We start from the raw sequence: 24,880 nt of genomic DNA, 5'->3' as shown, positions 1-24,880 counted from the left end.
AATTTATCTGGTTGCTGCAAAAAAAAAAAAATGAAGGTGGAAAAACTGGAGACTGAGATCAGGGAAGACACGCTAGCAGGACTAATAAAAGTATAAATTAAGAACAGCCACTCTGTAACACATTTGAGGATGTCTATCAGCTTAACTCATGTTCCCATTCAATTTCATACAGAACCTAAGCATTATAAACCAACTTAAATAACCAAACTACAGGATTTAAAGTTCATACTGCAGCTGGTACAAGAAGCTGCAAAACCCTTTCCCCAACTATTCATACCACCAAGATCTTATCCTTGTGACATTTTTGAATCCTGTGCTCTCTTTCCAGTTGCGGAAATGAGATGGGTTCTAACAAGCTGCAGACTCCAGTAAAGCCAGCTATCTTCGACAGTGTGCTTTTTCTCTTTCCAAAACCCAGAGGCTTTTTTTTTATTCCTCTTCTAATTTCACAAAGGGAGGAAGATGTTTAGTGTCATCTTCTTGCAGTAACCTTTTTTTCCCTTCTATGTGGCTTGTTCATTCTTTCTCTTTATAGAGTTACTTCAAAGCCCCTTTGATATCTTTTGCCTTTCTTTCTCTATCATCTCTTCAACTGATTCAAAATTGTCACTCAAGAGTAAATCATAGGAGTGAAGGGCACAGATTGATACCAGACGGCTGGAATTCAAATGCTAGTGCCACCATCTAATTAATCTATGACCTTGAGCTGGCTACTCAGTAGCTCAGTTTCTTTTAAAATGAAAATAATAATAATAATGCTTATTTGTGGAGGAAAAGTTGCATGAATGGCTCCAGTTCTTTACTGGATTCCTACACGTAGCATTTTGACTTTGTAGTCCTTCTCATGAAGAGGTAGAGCTTGTCCCCACCTTTTGAGCCTGGACCAGTGTTTTGATTTCCTTTATCAATAGAATGATAGAAAGCAATTGCATAAAGTGTAAGCTTAGATTTCAGGAAAGATTAGATGCTTTCACTCTTTCCCTTGAAATCTTGGTGTGACCATGGGAATACTCCCAGGCTAGCCTTTTGGTTCTTATAGTCAAAGCTATGGTTTTACCAGTAGTCATGTACAGATAAGAGTTGGACCATAAAGAAGGCTGAGCACCAAAAAATTGATGCTTTTGAACTGTGGTGTTGGAGAAGACTCTTGAGAGTCCCTTGAACAACAAGGGGATCAAATCAGTCAATTCTAAAGGAAATCAACACTGAATATCCACTGGAAGGACTGTTGCTGAAGCCAAAGCTCCAGTACGTTGGCTACCTGATGCAAAGTGCCAACTTATTGGAAAAGACCTTAATGCTGGGAAAGATTGAAGGTAAAAGGAGAAGGCGGCAGCAGATGATGTGATGGTTAGATAACATCACTGATTCAATGCACATCAATTTGAGCAAGCTCTGGCACATAGTGGAGGACAGGTAAGCCTGACATGCCACAGTCCATGGGGTCACAAAGAGTCAGACATGACTAGTGACTAAACAACAACAGCTTTTTGAAAAATCAGCAACCACATAGAAAACACCAGGTTGTCTTATCCAAGGTCATCTTAGACCCACAACTCCATTCAACCTGACAGTTGACTGCAAACCAATGAGCGACCAAAGTCATGATCACTCCATAGCAAATAGATGGGGAATCAGTGGAAACAGTGACAGACTTTATTTTTTGGTGCTCCAAAATCACTGCAGATGGTGACTGGAGCCATGAAATGAAAAGATGCTTGCTCCTTGGAAGAAAAGTTATGACAGCATATTAAAAAGCAAACATTACTTTGCCAACAAAGGTCTGTCTAGTCAAAGCTATGGTTTTTCCAGTAGTCATGTATGGACTTGAGAGTTGGACTATAAAGAAAGCTGAGTGCTGAAGAACTGATGCTTTTGAACTGTGGTGTTGGAGAAGACTCTTGAGAGTCCCTTGGACTGCAAGGAGATCCAACCAGTCCATTCTGAAGGAGATCAGCCCTGGGATTTCTTTGGAAGGAATGATGCTAAAGCTGAAACTCCAGTACTTTGGCCACCTCATGCGAAGAGTTGACTCATTGGAAAAGACTCTGATGCTGGGAGGGATTGGGGGCAGGAGGAGAAGGGGACGACAGAGGATGAGATGGTTGGATGGTATCACCAACTCAATGGACATGAATTTGAGTGAACTCTGGGAGTTGGTGACAGACAGGGAGGCCTGGCGTGCACGGTCCATGGGGTCGCAAAGAGCTGGACGTGACTGAGCAACTGAACTGAACTGACTGAAGATCAGCAGAAACAGAGACTTGTAAAAAATTATACGTGGCTATTGTTGTAAATTGTTTTACATTTTTTAAGGTTTTGAGTGGTTTGTCATTCTGTCATATAGCATTATTATTGCAATAGATAACTAATACAGTATCACAGCATTGAGGTTTAAATGAGTTAAAACATGTCAAGTACCTAAAACAATGATTGACATTTATTAAGTGTTTTGTAAATGTTGATTCTATTATTATCTGTAGTAGTTTGGACTTCCCTGGTGGCTCAGATGGTAAAGCATCTGCCCGTAATGCAGGAGACCTGGGTTCAATCCTTGGGTTGGGAAGATACCCTGGAGAAAGGAACGGCAGCCCACTCCAGTACTCTTGCCTGGAAAATCCTATGAACAGAGGACTCTGGTAGGCTATAGTCCTGCCAGACTGTAGGTCTGGTAGGGGTTGCAAAGAATTGAACACGACTGAGTGACTGAGTGACTTCACTTTCTTTCTTTCTTTAATGATAGTAGTAGTAGAGAATTGGGATTTGGATTGGAAATACAGAACTAAAAACAATAATGAAAGTAGCTACAGAAAACATGACAACAGATGAGGCTCACAGAAACCATTTAAAAACCTAATTTAATTTGCTTTTTAAAACTTGGCAGATTGAAAGGTACATTTATTTTGCTATGTCTAGAAGCATTCCAAAAATTGAAATTAAAAATTGTAAAATTACATAAAGACAATGAGAACAAAAGGTTAGCAGTTGAAAAAAGTTACATCAATTACAAGAGAAGAGGTTTTCCTTAGCAAAAATCCATTCATCAGATTCTATGCATGGAAGGCAGTAGTAAGAAGTGTGACTGACAATGAGGCATTGGAGATATCTAGGCAACTTAGCCTGATTTCAGTCCCACAGCCCTACCAATCAAAGACAGACTACTACTACTTCCACCCACCCCCACAGCCCCTTCACAGGAGTCTAAAGATAATTTTCTTGGAAAACAGGACCAGAGGGACTAAACTGTGGAAGAGTAAGCAAAGGAGAAGGAGGAACTATGGTAAAGAGAAGAGATAAGGAGGTTAAGGAAAAATCTGCATGCATGCTTAAGATATCCAGACCCCTCCTTTCTGCCCTGACATTAGTAGATAGCTTTATGCCAATTACCCTCTTCTAAGAGATAATGAAGACTCTTCTCAGCTTTAGCAAGATACACAGTGAATAGGAAAAAAAAAAAAAAACTCAAGTGGAAATAAAGCAAGTGAAAAATGGTCATTGAAATATCTCTCTCTCTGTCTTGCAACATAAAAGAAAATATTGCAACCACAAATCAAAAATTGTCTTCTATACAAAAAAGGGAAGAATCAGAGAATAAGAACTCAAAACTGGGTGCTCTAATTAACCACTCACTGCTTTAAAATATGACACCAAATAGGGGTACCCTTATTGTAAACAGGCACTGTAAGTAACACAACATTTGATAGACTTAGATAGACAAGCTTTTCATCACTTGGATGGTCGGAGAAATCTCAAACTTTGAACTCAGATTAAGATGATCGCAGACTGGAAGTGCCTTCAGTTACCTGACAAAAAAAAGCAAAAGTCCTTTCTAGAGGATGACATCCATCATTCCAGACTTCAAATTATTCTTACAAATGAGGTTTCTAAAACAATGTCTAGTACACAAGGTAATGTGCCATCACCAGGCACACAAAGAAACAAGACCCCATGAGTGAAAACAAACAGTAGAGATAGAAACATAGCCACAAATACTTGATATACTACCTTTATGATCAGTAGCTGGAGGTATAAGAAGACTACAAGGTATATATACTTATGCTATTCAATAAAAAATAAAAGATCAAGCTTGATTATTTCAGCAGGCACTATAAACTATAAAAAGTGACACAGCACACTAAAAAAGAGCCAAATATAAAGTCAAGAACAGAAGAACACAATGAAAACAATTTCTATGGGATTTTTCTTTTCTTTACATATCATCAAAGAAAGAACTAGTAACCTGGAAGAAAGATTTGCCAAAACTAAACATTTAAAGCACTGAAGGACAAAGGGATGAAAAAAATGGAGGAAATGGTAAGAGATTTTGTAAGTACAGTGATAAAGTATTACATCTCAGAAATAGAACATAAAGAATGTGGCAGAGAAAATATTTGAAGAAATAATAGGTGAGATTTTCTAGAACTGATAAAAGATAGCAAACTACATTCAAGAAGCTCCAAAAATCTTAAATAAGATAAATAAAAAGGAATCCATATCCAGACGCACCATAGTAAAACTTTATAAAAATTAATATCAGTAAGGTAAATTTTTAAAGAGCCAGAGAGAAAGTGATGGATAAATTTCAAAATAGCAACATATTCTATGACCTAGAAATGGCAACCCACTCCAGTGTTCTTGCCTTGAGAATCCCAGGGACGGGGGAGCCTGGTGGGCTGCCGTCTATGGGGTCGCACAGAGTCGGACACAACTGAAGCGACATAGCAGCAGCAGCAATTCTATGTGCTGAATAAGTTTTACAATTATATCTTCCATAAGCAGATCTCTAAAACAGACCTTAATACCACCTGTGAGTTAGACCATTCCACTGTTGGATAGCTCTAAATGTTAAAAAGTGCTTTCTTTTACTAAGCCATTATCTCACAACTCATGCCAAATGGTGTACTGATAAATGATACATTTAACATTTCTATCTTGCTGTCTTCTGTGGCAGAAACACTCTCACCATAGCTGGTTTTAGGCAATCAATGGGGCATCACTGCATTTCACTGAATGTCATCAACTTTCCCAGGCCAGTAGAGCGAAAGCCAGCACATTCTTGATTGTACTCCTGATTATGTCTTTTCTTGTCAAGGTTCAGTTCAGTTCAGTTGCTCAGTCGTGTCCGACTCTTCACGACCCCATGAATCGCAGCACGCCACGCCTCCCTGTCCATCACCAACTCCCGGAGTTCACTCACACTCAGGTCCATCGAGTCAGTGATGCCATCTAGCCATCTCATCCTCTGTCATCCCCTTCTCCTCCTGCCCCCAATCCCTCCCAACATCAGAGTCTTTTCCAATGAGGCAAGTCTTCTCATGAGGTGGCCAAAGTACTGGAGTTTCAGCTTCAGCATCATTCCCTCCAAAGAAATCCCAGGGCTGATCTCCTTCAGAATGGACTGGTTAAATATCCCTAATTCTTTAGTTATTTACAATTATCTGTGGAGTATTCATTGAATATATATTAAGAACCTACTATTTTCCAGAAATGTTCTAGGAACTAAGTTTATGTCAGTGAACCAAAAAATAAATAAAATCTTTATGAAGCTTATGTTACAGTGGAGAGAAAAAGACAATGAACAAACGAGTAAATATGCAATCTGTCAAATGTTGATAAATGACATGGAGAAAAATATATGGGGACAAGGTAGGGGAAATTGCTATTTTATAAGGGGGAAAGCCTCATTGATAAAAGGCCTTTGCATATTTCTTCTCTGCTCTCACTCTTTGCCATAGTATTATTGATTAATAAGAGAGGTAAACAGTTGGCCTGAAGAAGGCTGAATTTATGAAAACTGTAAGATCAGCTTACATAGGATATACCAAAATTGCAAGTCAAGTTTTCAAAAGAACTGAGTCATAGTAGTAGTAGTAGTAGTGTTAGTCACTCAGTTGTGTCCGACTCTTTGTGACCCCGTGGACTGTAGCCCACCAGGCTCCTCTGTCCATGGAATTCTCCAGGCAAGAATACTGGAGTGGGTTTCCATTCCCTTTTCTAGGGGACCTTCCTGACCCAGGGATCAAATCTGGGTCTTTTGCATCGCAGGTAGATTCTTTACCATCTGAGCTACAGGAAAGCTCAAGAAGAACTGAGCCAACACTTAAAAACTGGGAGGGTCCAGCTAATATGCAAATTTTAAGCCTTGGCCACAAGACTAGAAAACCAGGCAATGCTGATTCTGCATTCTGGCCCCGTCTGGACAAGGCCTGAGCTCTGCAATGAATCATCACCCTCCCCAGCAGGCTGTCTGCACATTACCTACCTGGTCTCTGTAGCCATGTAAACTTGTGATCTGGCCAAAATTAATAATTGCATTTTTAAGAATTCCATAATTCCTTAATTCCTTATATGATTTATCTTTTCACTGTTTTCAAAAACAAAACCCATAATCACAACAGAAATATTTTTTAAAGAATATACTAGAGGCGCTGCAATAGACACTAAAAGGCTTTCCCAAATACATCTTGAAGAATGACTGCATGAATAAACTAAAATAGGTGAAAAAATTCATAAGGTTGCCACTTTGAAGGGGAAAAAAATCAAAGTAAAACTTCCAGTGTTAAATGTTCATAATATCTTATATTAGTAATCAAGGTACATAGTATTATACAGACACCCTTATTGTTCAATATGTTAGTATTTCAACATAACTTGATTTTAGAACACAGTTTCTTCTTATGATCACTTTATCATACCTGAATAATATCATATCATTTTTGAAACATAATGAAATTTAGGTGGCATGTCATACTTTGAAAGTATTTAATAAATATTGGAAAATGTAGGAGGTTACACCAAATTAATTAAAAGTATGCTTTCATCAATGAATTTACTATTAAATGTTATCAAATTATTGCCCATCCAATTCAGATAGAATATCTTTTTCCAATTCACAATTCCAAAATGCAAATACACTTTAAAATCAACATGAAAACCAATACCTACACTAGTTTATAAATCATATTTCATGGACTTAGTTTTTGCAATATCACCTGTCATCTGCCAAGACACATGCAAACTAAATTCTATTTACAATGCTGCCTAGAAACCACCTTTAGTCATCATAATCATTGCTATAATCAAATAATTCCCATAAACCAAACATCACAAATAAAAATGAGTGATTCTGGAATAATTTTATTTTCAATTTAATAATATATGTAAATGAAATGCTTTAAATAAATATTTGATGTAAGAAACTATTTAACATGTATCTCAATTCTCCTTCCCTCCATTTTGCTATATCCTTATATCTATTTCTCAGTTATAGAACACACACAATAACACACAATACACAAGGCATTAAACCCATCTGGAGGCCATTTTTTAATAAGAAACATTTTATATTTATAATGCTGTTCTATCAAGATTATTCGAAGTGTGAGTACATTAAACTCCTTAGGGTAAGAATTCTTCCTTGCACTGTATTTTTAATATGCCAAATATGCTAGATAACATAGATGATATCAGGTATGTATGATGAAATCATAACAGTGAATTTATTGTTCGAATATATGACTAAGTTGAATGTGTCTAAAAGGTGAAGTCTGTCGGTATCTAGAATTCTGAAGAGCAAGATATTCTAATTAATCTAAACCCTAATCATCGGCAGATAAGTAAACTGTTGTTCAGTCACTAAATCGTGTCCAACTCTTTTGAGATCCCATGGACTGTAGCCTGCCAGGCTCCTCTGTCCATGTGATTTCCCAGGCAAGAATACTGGAGTGGGCTGCCATTTCCTTCTCCAGGGGATCTTCCTGACCCAGGGGTTGAATCTGCATTTCTTGCATTGGCAGGTGGGTTCTTTATCACTGAGCCACCAAGGAAGCCCCGTTGAGTAAACATCTAGCATGATGGTTGGATGGCATCATCGACCCAATGGACAGGAGTCTGAGCAAACTCTAGGAGGTAGTGAAGGATAGGGGAGCCTGGCGTGCTGCAGTTCATGGGATCACTAAGAGTCAGACACGAGTCAGTGACTGAACAACAATGATATATGCATCTAGGTCTAAGATGATATTGACTATATGTTTACTGAGTGTGATGGTCAGGGACGGTGCTAACACTGAGAACTGAATCACAAACAAGATAGATATCTGTCTTCAGGAAATTGTAAGTCTAGAGTGTAACACAAGCACCAGTAGAATCAGTCATGCATTCATTCAACAAGCTTAAATCAAACACCTAATGTAAAACAGTCACTGTGCTGGACACAAAAGACACTGTAAGAAAAGAGAAGGCTTTGCCTTCAAGGATCTTACATGGTAGGGATAAAATTATTGAAACAAGTACAGTATAGCTGATGAACATCTGATAAAATAAGGACCTAGACCACACAAGTGATACTAAGTAGAACATCCCACTGGAAATAAAACCTGAGCTTAACTTGAAGAGTGAAGTAGGGAAGCACTTTAGGCGGAAGGACAGTTTGTGCAGAGGTTGGGGAGCCTGGAAGTCTGAATGATTTGAGGGTTCAAGATGCCAGGTGGGGCATCAAAGTGATTGGATGGCAAGAGGGTGGCACTAAATCATGAAGGAGCTTGAGTTCTGTGCACTGTATCTGTGAACACTTCTCTAAGGAAACAGGAACCACTGAAAACCTTTAAGCATGGATTGACTGAAGCAGTTTTGTCAAAAAACATCTTTCAAGGAGTTTTATAATTGAGGGGACATGGGAAAAGAGCCTAAATAAAAGTAGCAGGAAAGGATGAAAGAGGACAGTTACAAGCAAGCACATAGCATCGAATAGGATTTAGCAATTAATTTTTATCAATCCTACATTTCCTCCAACACGGAGGATAAAAAGTACAATTAAAGTATATATTCTAGACGGATATAGGGTGGGAGGAATGAACTAGAAAATCAGTATGTGTTTGTATATGTTGAGTTTGAGCTATCTTTGAGAAATTCAGAGGTGCACCATAGCCTATTGGATAACAGGGTTGGATTATAAAGCCATATAGAACCCACCTGCAAGTGCAGGAGATGTGAGAGACACAGATGCAGTCTCTGGGTTGGGAAGATCCCCTGGAGGAGGACATGGCAACCCACTCCAGTATTCTTGCCAGGAGAATTCCAAGGACAGATGGAGCCTGGCAGGCTATAGTCCCATAGGGGCACAAAGAATTGGACATGACTGAAGCAACTTAGCACACATGCACGCAGGACTAGGCTGGAGATGTAAGGTGAGCAATGAGCATAAAACAGTGGTTAACACCATCCAAGCGGAGGAGGTGACTCGGGAAATGAGAAGAGAGGGGCCAAGAACAAAGCCCTGAAGAAAAGAAATGTGTCAACAGACAAGCAGAGGAAGTGAATACAAAGGATGAGAAGGGAAGATTGTAGGTCTATAAGATGAGAATTAGGAGAATGATGTTAGTGGAAACATTGGAGGGGATAAAAACCCAAGAAAGAGTAATTAAGGGCCCAGTGCTTCTGAGATGTCAAGTAAACTAAGAGGTAAAAAGTACCAGAAGTGCTTTTTTATGACTCTGTCCAAACGAAGTAGCCAGCAGCAGAGGTTTTGTTGACAGAATTATGAATCATTTACATATAATGCATCTATTGAAAACCAAAAAAAAAAAAAAAAAAAACTGTATTTCTGACATGGGGGAAATATTTACCCACTGGGTGAAGAAGACAAGGGGTAGAAGAGGAAAAAGAATTTGTCACTCTGTACTACACTTTCTAAAGCAGTAAATTTTAGAATACCCTTGAAAACAACTGAAACTATCATAAGCTAAACTGATTAAAATAAACATAAAACAGATTGATTTAAATGACTTTGGAATACAGCATTTTGATGTTACATATATTTTTAGAGAAATGCATTCAAGGAACAGAAAGAGCTTGAATATGGTCTAAAATTCCCTTAGAATTTATGGTACTTAGGTGCCCAGTCACGTTTGGATGCATAACTGGCTGCCGCAGCCTAACTAAGCTGATATAGAAAACTGCTCACCACAGATGTTTTATCAATGGTGCTATATAGAAGGAGAAGTTTTGAAACTACTGTAAAAATAAGACTGATAACTGGAAGCAGGAGGCTTAAGTCCAAACCCTGACTCCAGGGAACTCCTGACTCCAGGGAACATTAATTGACAGGAGCTCATCAAACGCCTCCATACCTACACTGAAACCAAGCACCACACAAGGACCAACAAGTTCCAGGGCAAGACATACCAAGCAAATTCTCCAGCAACACAGGAACACAGCCCTGAGCTCCAAGATACAGGCTGCCCATCTCATAACTCATTACTGGACACTTCATTGCACTCCAGAGAGAAGAAATAGAGCTCCACCCACCAGAACACCAACACAAGCTTCCCTAACCAGGAAATCTAGACAAGCCACCTGTACAAACCCACACACAGCAAGGAAACACCACAATAAACAGAACACAGAAAGGACACCCCAAACTCAGCAATTTAAACAAGATGAAGAGACAGAGGAATACCCAGCAGATAAACAAACAGGATAAATGCCACCAAACCAAACAAAAGAGGAAGAGATAGGGAATCTACCTGATAAAGATTCCGAATAATGATAGTGAAATTGATCCAAAATCTTGAAATCAAAATGGAAGCACAGATAAATAGCCTGGAGACAAGGATTGAGAAGATGCAAGAAAGGTTTAACAAGGACCTAGAAGAAATAAAAAAGAGTCAATATATAATGAATAATGCAATAAATGAAATAAAAAACACTCTGGAGGCAACAAATAGTAGAATAACAGAGGCAGAAGATAGGATTAGTGAATTAGAAGATAGAATGGTAGAAATATATGAATCAGAGAGGAAAAAAGAAAAACGAATTAAAAGAAATGGGGACAATCTCAGAGACCTCCAGGACAATATTAAACGCTAAAACATTCGAATCATAGGGGTCCCAGAAGAAGAAGACAAAAAGAAAGACCATGAGAAAATACTTGAGGAGATAATAGTTGAAAACTTCCCTAAAATGGGGAAGGAAATAATCACTCAAGTCCAAGAAACCCAGAGAGTCCCAAACAGGATAAACCCAAGGGGAAACACCCCAAGACACATATTAATCAAATTAACAAAGATCAAACACAAAGAACAAATATTAAAAACAGCAAGGGAAAAACAACAAATAACACACAAGGGAATTCCCATAAGGATAACAGCTGATCTTTCAATAGAAACTCTTCAAGCCAGGAGGGAATGGCAAGACATACTTAAAGTGATGAAAGAAAATAACCTACAGCCCAGATTATTGTACCCAGCAAGGATCTCATTCAAATATGAAGGAGAAATCAAAAGCTTTACAGACAAGCAAAAACTGAGAGAATTCAGCACCACCAAACCAGCTCTCCAACAAATACTAAAGGATATTCTCTAGACAGGAAACACAAAAACGGTGTATAAATTCGAACCCAAAACAATAAAGTAAATGGCAACAGGATCATACTTATCAGTAATTACCTTAAACGTAAATGGGTTGAATGCCCCAACCGAAAGACAAAGACTGGCTGAATGGATACAAAAACAAGACCCCTACATATGCTGTCTACAAGAGACCCACCTCAAAACAGGGGACACATACAGACTGAAAGTGAAGGGCTGGAAAAAGATTTTCCATGCAAATAGGGACCAAAAGAAAGCAGGAGTAGCAATACTCATATCAGATAAAATAGACTTTAAAACAAAGGCTGTGAAAAGAGGCAAAGATGGTCACTACATAATGATCAAAGGATCAATCCAAGAAGAAGATATAACAATTATAAATATATATGCACCCAACACAGGAGCACCGCAATATGTAAGACAAATGCTAACAAGTATGAAAGGAGTAATTAACAATAACACAATAATAGTGGGAGACTTTAATACCCCACTCACACCTATGGATAGATCAACTAAACAGAAAATTAACAAGGAAACACAAACTTTAAATGATACAAGAGACCAGTTAGACCTAATTCATATCTATAGGACATTTCATCCCAAAACAATGAATTTCACCTTTTTCTCAAGTGCACATGGAACCTTCTCCAGGATAGATCACATCCTGGGTCATAAATCTAGCCTTGGTAAATTCAAAAAAATTGAAATCATTCCAAGCATCTTTTCTGACCACAATGCAGTAAGATTAGATCTCAATTACAGGAGAAAAACTGTTAAAAATTCCAACATATGGAGGCTGAACAACACGCTGCTGAATAACCAACAAATCACAGAAGAAATCAAAAAAGAAAACAAAATTTGCATAGAAATGAATGAAAATGAAAACACAACAACCCAAAACCTGTGGGACACTGTAAAAGCAGTCCTAAGGGGAAAGTTCATAGCAATACAGGCATACCTCAAGAAACAAGAAAAAAGTCAAATAAGTAACCTAGCTCTACACCTAAAGCAACTAGAAAAGGAAGAAATGAAGAACCTCAGGGTTAGTAGAAGGAAAGAAATCTTAAAAATTAGGGCAGAAATAAATGCAAAAGAAACAAAAGAGACCATAGCAAAAATTGACAAAGCCAAAAGCTGGTTCTTTGAAAGGATAAATAAAATTGACAAATCATTAGCCAGACTCATCAAGAAACAAAGGGAGAAAAATCAAATCAATAAAATTAGAAATGAAAATGGAGAGATCACAACAGACAACACAGAAATACAAAGGATCATAAGAGACTACTATCAACAACTATATGCCAATAAAATGGACAATGTGGAAGAAATGGACAAATTCTTAGAAAAGTACAACTTCCCAAAACTGGACCAGGAAGAAATAGAAAATCTTAACAGACCCATCACAAGCATGGAAATTGAAACTGTAATCAAAAATCTTCCAGCAAACAAAGCCCAGGTCCAGACGGCTTCACAGCTGAATTCTACCAAAAATTTAGAGAAGAGCTAACACCTATCCTGCTCAAACTCTTCCAGAAAATTGCAGAGGAAGGTAAACTTCCAAACTCATTCTATGAGGCCACCATCACCCTAATACCAAAATCTGACAAAGATCCCACAAAAAAAGAAAACTACAGGCCAATATCACTGATGAACATAGATGCAAAAATCCTTAACAAAATTCTAGCAATCAGAATCCAACAACACATTAAAAAGATCATACACCATGACCAAGTGGGCTTTATCCCAGGGATGCAAGGATCTTTCAATATCCGCAAATCAATCAATGTAATACACCACATTAACAAACTGAAAAATAAAAACCATATGATTATCTCAATAGATGCAGAGAAAGCCTTTGACAAAATTCAACATCCATTTATGATAAAAACTCTCCAGAAAGCAGGAATAGAAGGAACATACCTCAACATAATAAAAGCTATATATGGCAAACCCACAGCAAACATTATCCTCAATGGTGAAAAATTGAAAGCATTTCCTCTAAAGTCAGGAACAAGACAAGGGTGCCCACTTTCACCATTACTATTCAACATAGTTTTGGAAGTTTTGGCCACAGGAATCAGAGCAGAAAAAGAAATAAAAGGAATCCAAATTGGAAAAGAAGAAGTAAAACTCTCACTGTTTGCAGATGACATGATCCTCTACATAGAAAACCTCAAAGACTCCACCAGAAAATTACTAGAACTAATCAATGATTATAGTAAAGTTGCAGGATATAAAATCAACACACAGAAATCCTTGTATTCCTATACACTAATAATGAGAAAACAGAGAAATTAAGGAAACAATTCCATTCACCATTGCAACAGAAAGAATAAAATACTTAGGAATATATCTACCTAAAGAAACTAAAGACCTATATATAGAAAACTATAAAACACTGGTGAAAGAAATCAAGGAGGACACTAATAGATGGAGAAATATACCATGTTCATGGATTGGAAGAATCAATATAGTGAAAATGAGTATACTACCCAAAGCAATTTATAGACTCAATGCAATCCCTATCAAGCTACCAACAGTATTCTTCACAGAGCTAGAACAAATAATTTCACAATTTGTATGGAAATACAAAAAACCTCGAATAGCCAAAGCTATCTTGAGAAAGAAGAATGGAACTGGAGGAATCAACCTACCTGACTTCAGGCTCTACTACAAAGCCACAGTCATCAAGACAGTTATGGTACTGGCACAAAGACAGAAATATAGATCAATGGAACAAAATAGAAAGCCCAGAGATAAATCCACACACATATGGACACCTTATCTTTGACAAAGGAGGCAAGAATATACAATGGATTAAAAACAATCTCTTTAACAAGTGGTGCTGGGAAAACTGGTCAACCACTTGTAAAAGAATGAAACTAGAGCACTTTCTAACACCATACACAAAAATAAACTCAAAATGGATTAAAGATCTAAACATAAGACCAGAAACTATAAAACTCCTAGAGGAGAACGTAGGCAAAACACTCTCCGACATTCATCACAGCAGGATCCTCTATGACCCACCTCCCAGAATACTGGAAATAAAAGCAAAAATAAACAAATGGGACCTAATTAACCTTAAAAGCTTCTGCACATCAAAGGAAACTATTAGCAAGGTGAAAAGACAGCCTTCAGAGTGGGAGAAAATAATAGCAAATGAAGCAACTGACAAACAACTAATCTCAAAAATATACAAGCAACTCCTACAGCTCAACTCCAGAAAAATAAATGACCCAATCAAAAAATGGGCCAAAGAACTAAATAGACATTTCTCCAAAGAAGACTTGCAGATGGCTAACAAACACATGAAAAGATGCTCAACATCACTCATTATCAGAGAAATGCAAATCAAAACCACTATGAGGTACCATTTCACGCCAGTCAGAATGGCTGCGATCCAAAAGTCTACAAGCAATAAATGCTGGAGAGGGTGTGGAGAAAAGGGAACCCTCTTACACTGTTGGTGGGAATGCAAACTAGTACAGCCACTATGGAGAACAGTGTGGAGATTCCTTAAAAAACTGGAAATAGAACTGCCTTATGATCCAGCAATCCCACTGCTGGGCATACACACTGAGGAAACCAGAAGGGAAAGAGACACGTGTACCCCAATGTTCATCGCAGCACTGTTTATAATAGCCAGGACATGGAAGCCACCTAGATGTCCATCAGCAGATGAATGGATAAGAAAGCTGTGGTACATATACACAATGGAGTATTACTCAGCCATTAAAAAGAATACATTTGAATCAGTTCTAATGAGGTGGATGAAACTGGAGCCTATTATACAGAGTGAAGTAAGCCAGAAAGAAAAACACCAATACAGTATACTAACGCATATATATGGAATTTGGAAAGATGGTAACAATAACCCTGTATATGAGACGGCAAAAGAGACACTGACGTATAGAACAGTCTTTTGGACTGTGTGGCAGAGGGAGAGGGTGGGATGATTTGGGAGAAAAGATTAAAAAAAAAAAAAAGAATTTATGTTACTTAATGTAATATTAGATTCAATATTTTGCAACTATATACTTCATGTATATTGTTTAAAAATTAGCCATTAAGTTAATTTCTTCAGTGGAAGAGAAAAGTGATAACATTCTAAATTTAAAAATTAAGTTTAAAAAACTGAACTATTAAAATTTCATTAGAAAGAGAACACCAACTTATAAATTTTTCAGCTATGACCACCAAAGAGGCCTAGAAATAATAAGCACTTCTAGTGCTCAAATTGTGGTTTCTAATATAATCTACTGAAAGAAACAAGAACTCCAATGTAATGAATGTTTTGGGGTCAGTTTTAGAAATTTGAATATCTAGGTATTAGATTAAAATTACTGAAATATAAAAGTAGAAACAGATGACTGAAGACAAAGCATGCTGTAGAACAATATGTATGACCTCATTCTGGTTAAAAATATATATAAACAGCAGGATTGACACAAATGTGACGGTTAGATGGAGTTTTGATTTTCTAAAATGTTTCTTATCTCCATTTAGGATGTGGAGGAAAGGGAATCCTCTTGCCCTGTTGGTGGGAATGTAAATTGATACACCCACTGTAGAGAACAGGCAACTTTCAGTTTCTTTCACTATAGAGAACAGTATGAAGATTCCTTAAAAAGCTGGGAATAAATCTATCATATGAACCAGCAATCCCACTACTGGGCATATATCCTGAGAAAACCACAATTCAAAAAGACACGTGTAACGTGTGCCCCAGTGTTCACTGCAGCACTATTCACAATAGCCGGGACATGGAAGCAGCCTAGATGTCCATTGACAGATGAATAGATAAAAAAAGTTGTGGTACATACATATATACAATGAAATATTACTCAGCCATAAAAAGGAACAAGTATGGATCAGTCTGAACTGAGGTGGATGAACCTAGAACCAGTTATATACAGTGAAGTAAGAAAGAGAAAAATATCATTTATTAACACATAAATATGGAATTTAGAAAAATGGTACTGATGAACCTATTTTTAGGGAAGGAGTAAAGATGCAGACATAGAAGATGGAAATACATAAATATATGTATTTATATATAGTAATGACTGATTGCCACTGTGGTACATAAGAAACCTAGGCAACACTGTAAAGCGTTTATCCTTCAATTAAAAATAAATAATTTAAAAATGTTTATACTTTGCATGCTCTGTTTTTATAAATTTTTAAAAGGCAATTTAAGAAGTAACACCACCAACAAGGACTAGCCAACCAGTTCACTGATGTGAACTGGATGTGGTAGCCAGAAATCAGGTTGCAGTAGTAGAAAATGACCAGGAGTGTAAGCTCTTCACAAAGAGTCAGGTACATAAAAAAGGAAGGAGAAAGGAGAATAACTAGAAGCAGTCAGCTTGAAATCTCCAGGTGTTCTCCCTGCCACAGGACTTTGTGTTCGCCTTCCTCTCTCCAGAGGATTCTTCTTACAGCCATCCATGTGACTCACTCACCTTTCATTTTTTGTTCTAATGTCAGGTTCGCACTGAAGCCCATTGAGAATCATAGCACCCTTCCCGACTCACACTCCCCTCCACATACACAAAGTCTCTATCTTGATCCTACACTTTTTACATAGACCTTAATAAATTTCTAACATTTAATATAATTTTTACTTTTTTATTGTTTATCTCCTCCACTAGAATGTAAGCTCAACAGAAACTATTTTTGTCTGTTTTGTGCACTGATATATTCCAAGCATCAAGAATAGTGTATGGCATATTACTTGATAATTGTGTGTTGAATTTTTTTAAATGGGGTTATTTAGGGTTGAGAGAGATTTCAATACATTTATGTGCTGACCTTCACTATTTCTAGGAAGATATAATGATACTTTCGAACAATGCAGTGAAGTATTATGTATTCTTTGAGTAATATAGCCTATGAAATGGTAGCTATTGGCTTTGATTTCCTTGTTTGTTTGACTATGTTACTGATTCTCTCTAATGTTTAACGGGTTTTCTAACCATGTCTTCCTCTTAGACTTTTTTTTGACCAACACTTTTCATTTGATTTGTCTTAAGTAATACATTATTTTTATTACCAGTGAAACGTGATACATTCTATTTCTTGCTATTTCCCTCCTTTCAAAGTGATATTCTGTCATTTTCATTCTCTGAGCTTTCTAAACTTTTATTCAGATTAGAAAACTAAGACTCCTTATATTCTAATTCCAAACTAACCCATTTTATAACTTTTTTATTCTAAAGTAAGCTTTATGAAATTAGGACTGTTTACCAAATACAAACATGTTCTTAATGTATTAAGTTATTTCAAGTCATTTTTTTAAGTTTTCAGTAGATATATTTTCACTTTGTAGGGCATGCTTTATGTGGCTGGCCTACAATGAGACCTAATAAAAAAATAGGACGAAAAAATGGATATTGTATTTACTTGTACTAATACACTGTTCATTTAAGAATCAACCTCCGAAACTAGCAGTGTTTGCAGGCATTCTCCAGTAACACCCAGATTTAAATCAGTGACTTTAAAGCAAAATCCAAAAACAATCAAAACAAAACAAAACTGAGGATTTTCAGTAGCCACAAAGATCACTATCAGAAGGAAAAAAAGAGTAGATTTTCAAGGAAATTTTGGGAAGTTGAATCTAGAAAAGTGTTAGGAGATAGGGAGTAGGTTAAATTCATACTTTGCTGGTGTTATTGCTATAGTTGCTTTGTATTAATCTTGATCCACCATCTTATGATTTTAGTTTTCTCCAGGTCTTTTGAGGGCCTTAAGAAATACTTGTTTCAAATTTGTCCTATATTTGACTTTATACAATTCCTTCTTTTCTTTCTCCTGCTAAATATTTATCAAATATTAAGCTGTTAAAGGGGCTTCCCAGGTGGCCCTAGTGGTAAAACACCTGCCCGTTAATGCAGAAGATGTAAGAGACTCGGGTTCAATCCCTGGGTTGGGATGATCCCCTGGAGGAGGGCATAACAACACACTCCAGTATTGTTGCCTGGAGAATCCCATGAATAGAGCAACCTGGCAGGATAGAATCCATAGGGTCGCAAAGAGTCAGACACGTGACTTAGCGCACACAGGCAAACTGTCAAGGGAAATCAATAAACCTTATGGCAAATCTGTTCTATCAAGTAGATTTCTATGGCCGTTCTCTTTCAGTGCTTTTCGCATTGTATAGGTACAGCTAATTCAATATACCATATCAGTAAACGGAATTAACTGAACCTCTGATTGCCAACAACACATCGATTAGTGTACAAACGGATTGGTTAATGCAAACTACATATGCTACAGCTGCTCCTTCTGAAAGGTAATTTGGCAGCATTTTTTTTTATCGGAATATAATTGCTTTACAATCTTGTGTTAGTTTCTTCTGTACAATGAAGTGAACCAGCTATAGTATACATATATCCTCTCTCTTTTGAACCTCTCTCCCACCCCACCCCCATCTCACCCATCTAGGTCACCACAGAGCACTGAACTGAGCTTCCTGTCCTTTACAGAAGGTCCCACGAGCTATCTATCTTACACATGGTAGTGTCTATACGTCAATCCTAGTCTCCCAATTCATTTCACCCTCCCCTCCTCCTCTACCCACCGCATCCATGGATCTGTTCTCTATATCTGCATCTCTGTTTCTGCCTTGGAAATAGGTTCATCTGTACCATTTTTCTAGATTCCACAGACTAGCCAGTACTCAGTCCAGAAGTAGACAAGTAAGTATCATAGGGAACATTTCAATAAGGAACATAAAATTAGGCATAGTGGATTATAGTAGATTCTAATTGTTTAGAATTTAAGGAATGAGATGAAAGAGGAGTGAGTGTAAGAAAAAAATTACTCTGATATCTTGGGTTTCTTGGTTCCATCCTTTTCTACTTCTTCAGAAAAACCTAATTTTAACCATTAATATATAAATATGTTGTAGTACCTCTCATATATGAAAACTAGCACTTCCATTATGCTTTACATGCCTTTCAAGCCATTATCAGATTCCTTTTATCTTCGCCAGACATCCTAAAAAATTGTCTCCTCTCACTTTATTTGCTTCTTCCCTTACATCCCACAAACCAGAATATTATGTCTCACTACACTGCTCTTCTCAAACTGTTGTCATGAGGACCACAGACTTCTCTTCTACTCTGTCCAGTTCAGTGGACATGCTTTTCAATCCTCATCATCTCTTTGTGACATTTGGAAATACTGATAATTAATCTGTTTTGAAATTCTCTCTCTCTGATTCCTGGAATGCTAAGCCAACATCTCTCTTACTTCATGCTCTATTGTTTATCAGTTTGCTCTTTGGCACCCAGTTCTCCACCTACCCTTAATTCCCACATCTCAAGTTTCCTCCTGGCACTGACTGACTCTTTCCTTTCTTTGAAATTGCATGTTGGATGATTTCATTCATTTTCATGGTTCAAGCAATCATTCACATGCTGATATGCATATTTCCAGCAGTTCCTGACATTTTGAAGTGGCCATTTTGATCAAGCCTTCAGAAGAATCCTTTTCATTTTCATTCTTGCAATGCTTGAAACTGGTAGTCTCATCTTATCCCTAGGTTGCATCCCACAAAATAAAATAGGTTTCATTATTGAGCTCAAATCAGTCATATATTGCTTAAAAATTACAGTTTATAGAAAACAACAGAATTCCCAAATACTTTTATCAAGCTAAGAAAATTAGACAAAAATAGCCCCAGCTCAGTTGAATATGATATGAAGATCAAACATGCACAAACAATGAATATAATTGAAAAATTAAAAGTAAAATGTTAGCAAATTAAATTTAGCATTATGGTAAATTTGTGGTTTATTCAGGAGCAACTGGAGAAGGAAATGGCAACCCACTCCAGTATTCTTGCGTAGAGAATCCTGTGGATACAGGAGCCTGGTGGGCTGCTGTCCATAGGGTCACATAGACTCGGACTCAACTGAAGCAACTGAGCATGCATGCATGCATTGGAGAAGGAAATGGCAACCCACTCCAGTGTTCTTGCCTGGAGAATCCCAGGGATGGGGGAGCCTGGTGGGCTGCCGTCTATGGGGTTGCACAGAGTCGGACACGACTGAAGTGACTTAGCAGCAGCAGCAGGAGCAACAAGAAAATACATGACCATGTAAATAAATTCTAAATAGTCATTTGATATAACTGAAAATTCATTGTCAAGCTCAGGCTTGAAAATCAAACAGATCTGCTTTAGAATTAAAGTTTATTCACTTACAGCTATTTTTCCATTGAATGGGTGTGTTGTTATTTGTCATTCAGTCGTGTCCAACTCTTTGAGAGCCCATGGACTATAGCCCACCAGGCTCCTCCCTCTGTCCATGGAATTCTCCAGGCAAGAAGACTGGAGTGGGTAGCCATTCCCTTCTCCAGGGGATCTTCCTGACTCAGGGATTGAACCCAGGTCTCCTGGATTGCAGGCAGATTCTTTACCATATGAGCCACCAGGTAAACTAATCTATTTTGGATCCTAGTTTCACTAATTTTTAAAACAGGCCTAGACTTCCTTAAAACTCTAGTTTGAAACACATCTCAAATTTTCCTTTTCATAATACTTTTAAATTAATGTTAAATTCTACATTTTAAATTAATGTTAAATTCTACATTTAACATCTGTTTTCTCCACTAAGCTGAAATCACCTTGATGACCTGTGTTGCTGTCCACAGTGTGTAGCTTAATATGTGTGAGTATGCATGACCAGTTACAGAATTTGTGGGGCCCAATGCAAAGTGAAAATGAGAGTTCCTTTGTCCAAAAATAATTAAGAATTTCAAGACAGTGACTGCAGAGCATTAAACCAAATCTATAGTCCTTCTAAGCACAGGTCCCATGTGTTCTACACGAACACATGCCCATAAATCTGTTTTGTGTGTGTGTGTGTGTGTGTTTGAAATATGTTGAATATTACGCCTGGAAAATTAAGCTACAGGAACTTCAGAAAATACTGATAGAATGATAGCTAGCATTCAGATCTCAGACTATAAAAAATGGTCATATTATGTTGGGTAAAAGTAGTTCAGATAATTATCAAGAAAAGATTTTCAGATTACCAATAATGAACTATTTAGATTGAAGATTGTGGAACATTTAAAAAGACATTCATTAACATCAAATGATTCTCTCTTTAAGCTGACATTCATATGGTTTTATTTCCATTTTTTCAAGTACATTGTATTAATCATTCTGAGAATGTTGTCTTCTTTCTTAATATTTATTGGTTATAACTCATAAACTTTATATACTATTTTGTTTCCATATTGGCTTTTCTGCACCATTGGGTCTATAAGTGAACTTGATGGTAACCACCCAGCTTTTCTAATCACATAACATTAGCATATAAAAATTCATGACATTTCTTTTATCCTTATCTATCTGTCTAATAAAAAATAATGTTCATTTTATCAAAATATCAACTACAAATTTAAGAATACATTTTGGAATTTTTTTCCAAATGGTATTAATTCTGCCATAGACAGAAAAATAATAACTTGAAGTTAGAAAGTGCCCATTTGCATATAATAAAAAAAATGCCCAATGATTTATGAATATTTTTTTCAGAGATTCTTCACATTTAGGGTCAGAGTCTGGTGAGGAATTTACATCTCCTCTTGGAGCTCTGAATAATTTTCCCTCATGCTTCCCAAAAGTTCACTTATGCACAAGCTCTTGTTCAACCAAGTTTTACAGTGATTGCATGAAAAAGGAAGACGGATTTCCTGCTGAGCAAGTTATTGATGGATGCTCTTTTATCTGTCCCTGAAAAGTTAAAAAAATAAAAACTACAGGCTATATGCAGTTACATACCTCAATTCTGCTGTCAGGGATTTTAAATAAATCAATAACCAACATTGTCATGTTTAATTACAAAATTCATTTTTACTTTTCACTCCAGCCTCCTGTTTCTCCACTCCCCACCTCCACCCTAAGTTCCAGTCAGATGGAAATACTTGACATCCCCCCAACCCCCACCACATTCTGTGTCCTGTTCTTGTTCGTTTCCCTTGTTCTCTTCCCCTTTCCTCCTATTTTCCTCCTGTCTTCACAAACTGTCTCTTCCACACATGTTCTCATTCATGCCTCTCACTCAATTGTCCTCTCTCATTCTTTCACTTTCTGCATGGCTGTGTGCTAGACACTTTCTTTTTCTTTTCACATGATATATGGAATCTCGGTTCCCAGACCAGGGATCGAACCCACGACCCCTGTATTGGAAGGGAGGAGTCTTAACCAATGGACCACCAGGGAAGTCCTAGATGCTCATCTAAGTGGAAGTCAGCTTGGCTGGACACAGGGAGGAAAAAAGTCATGGGTACCAGAGAGCCAGGGAGGGCAGCAGAAGCCCAGATCACTCAGGGCCATGAAAGCCCCATGTACAGCGGGAAGTGGTCAGGGAGTGGTCACGGAAAATGGCAAATGTAAATCAATATCCTGCTGCTATGAAGAGAATGAAGAGGTTGTGGGCAAGAGTAGAAACTGGAAGGTCCCTAGACAGCAGGGTTTTAATGGTTAACCTTAGGCAATTCACAGAATAGATTTGGGATTTATTTTAGAGGTATTGCTGACAGGACTTGCCTATGAACTGGATGTGAGAAATGAGGCTAAAAGAGGAATAGAAATCCAGGTTTCAGCCTTAAGCAACACTGCTTCACCCTCTGTTTCATTTTTTTTTTCTTTTTCTCTCTGCTTTCTTTTCCTTTTTTCTTTGTTCACACTATCAAAGAATCTGAAATGCTCACATCGTCAAGTTAATTGACCTGCTTGGGTCTCAACTGAGAACTCACAAATTCCAGAAATTTGTCCTGAGGTCCCCACACTGGAGCAAAGCCATACCCACACTACATGTGACTCTGTTTCTGTCCTGGCATCAATTTCTGCATTGTTCACAGGACTTCTAACCCAAGGATCCCAAGTGTGGACTCTAGAGCTGATTTACAGTAGGTTTGTGTTCCACATTTGTTACTAACCAGGGGAGTGAATTCGGGCATATACTTAAGGAAGTCTTAGTTCCCACAAAATTATCTACCACAGAGGAAATTTTGCCTGAGATGACATATATAAAAGGATTAGCACAATACTAGTACAGAACAAATGCTAGGTAAATGATAGCCATAATATTATTATCACTGTTATTTCTTTACATCACCCACCTTCATTTAAGCAGGGTTTCTGCAGAATATCAGAAACCGAACAAGACAGAAAATATCTAAATAATTCAGGTCTAGAAAAAAAAAAAAGATAAACTTTTGTTTATCTTATAAACTTATCTTTATCTAATAAGCTTCTGTAAACACACAGTCACAATGGATAATTTGATTTATTAGCCAATTCAGACAAACGCACAAGGGAGACGTTGTTAGGAGCTATTATCGGTCTCCACTTTCTCCACCTAATTTGGGCTTTAATTTCTAGGTCCAAAGATAGCTCTTCCCAGAGGAGACTGACCCACCGCTTTATTTTCCTTTGAGATCTCACCTGAGCAGGTGCATGTACAAAAGACAGAGAGGAAAGAGACCAAGAGAGGTTAGAGAGGCCGAGGGAGTGGCCCGTGGCCCTCTTAATCATTCATCATTCTTTACTTCCTTTTTTTTTTTTTTAAACAAGAGGACTTGGCATCGTCCACCACCACATCCGCGGCAAGAGCTGCTACGCCTCCTCCCTGGTTCCCGCTTGCAATAGCCCAGCTCTCGCCCCTCACATTTACGGCTTCTGTGGACTCATTAGCAACCGATGCTTTTAGATCCTAGTCGCCTACTTTTGCCAAGGCGGCTAGAGGTCATTTGGGAAGTCTTTTGCCTCAAATCGCCCGGAATCAGAAGACCAACTCATTCCTCCTGCGGTGCTTTGGAAATCCGCGCGCTCCTCTGGTCTTGGTCCAGGCGCACAGGAAGCGCTCGGGGAGGACGCAGGTGACCAGGAGAAGGGAGGCGGGGGGGGGTGCTGTGAAGACGCCCCAGTGATTAACTTGGAGATCGAACCTGCAGACCAAGCGCAAAGTAGAAACTGAAAGTACACTGCCGGCTGATCCTACGGAAGTTATGGGAAAGGCAAAGCGCAGAGCCGGGCCCTGGTGTGTGCCGCCCCCCTTGGGATGGATGAAACAGCAGGCTCGGCGTGGGTAGGAGGAACCAGCGACAGAGACGGCCTTCCCGGCACGGACTCCCGGTAACTCCGCGGAAGACCAGGGTCCTGGGAGTGACTATGGGCGGTGAGAGCGTGCTCCTGCTGCAGTTGCGGTCATCATGACCACGCCCGCTCCCGCAGACCATGTTCCATGGTAAGCGCTCCTCTCTCGGGCGCAGAAATTCGCGCGCCCGGCACTCCCGGGGACTCGGACGCGCTGCGGGGCCCCGCGCTCAGGCGCGTCCGGGAACAGCCTGGCCTTGCACTTTGGACCTGCGGAGAGCTCGGGCTCTGCCCCGGGGCAGCCGGCGACCGCGCCCGAGTACCCTGGCCCATTGCCACTTGCACCTGGCAAGCTGCGTGGGAGCCTCGGTCCCCGACGCCGGCCCTCTGTCCC

General features: G+C 38.4%; 2 protein-coding genes across 6 annotated transcripts in view; one reads left to right on the top strand and one right to left on the bottom strand.

The window, feature by feature from the left end:
• The window catches only part of ZC2HC1A (zinc finger C2HC-type containing 1A), a 209,084-nt gene that overhangs the window by 57,786 nt on the left and 126,418 nt on the right, over positions 1–24,880 (bottom strand). For 2 of the 4 annotated variants that reach the window (XR_011570618.1, XR_011570620.1), the window contains one exon: positions 23,659–24,338. The exons of the other annotated variants lie outside the window; for them this stretch is intronic. The gene's annotated coding sequence lies outside the window, so the exon portion shown is untranslated. Of the gene's footprint in view, positions 1–23,658; positions 24,339–24,880 lie in introns of those variants that run through there. 4 annotated transcript variants of the gene reach the window in all.
• Positions 24,332–24,880, top strand: part of IL7 (interleukin 7) — a 60,263-nt gene continuing 59,714 nt past the window's right edge. For both annotated transcript variants that reach the window (XM_070802734.1, XM_019974069.2), the window contains exon 1: positions 24,332–24,637. In XM_070802734.1, the coding sequence (XP_070658835.1) occupies positions 24,628–24,637 (10 nt within the window). In that variant the 5' untranslated portion in view covers positions 24,332–24,627. The remainder of the gene's footprint in view (positions 24,638–24,880) is intronic.

Source organism: Bos indicus, chromosome 14 (assembly GCF_029378745.1).
Source record: "Bos indicus isolate NIAB-ARS_2022 breed Sahiwal x Tharparkar chromosome 14, NIAB-ARS_B.indTharparkar_mat_pri_1.0, whole genome shotgun sequence".
Classification (NCBI taxonomy): Eukaryota; Metazoa; Chordata; class Mammalia; order Artiodactyla; family Bovidae; genus Bos; species Bos indicus.
This window is presented reverse-complemented; position numbering and strand designations above follow the sequence as displayed.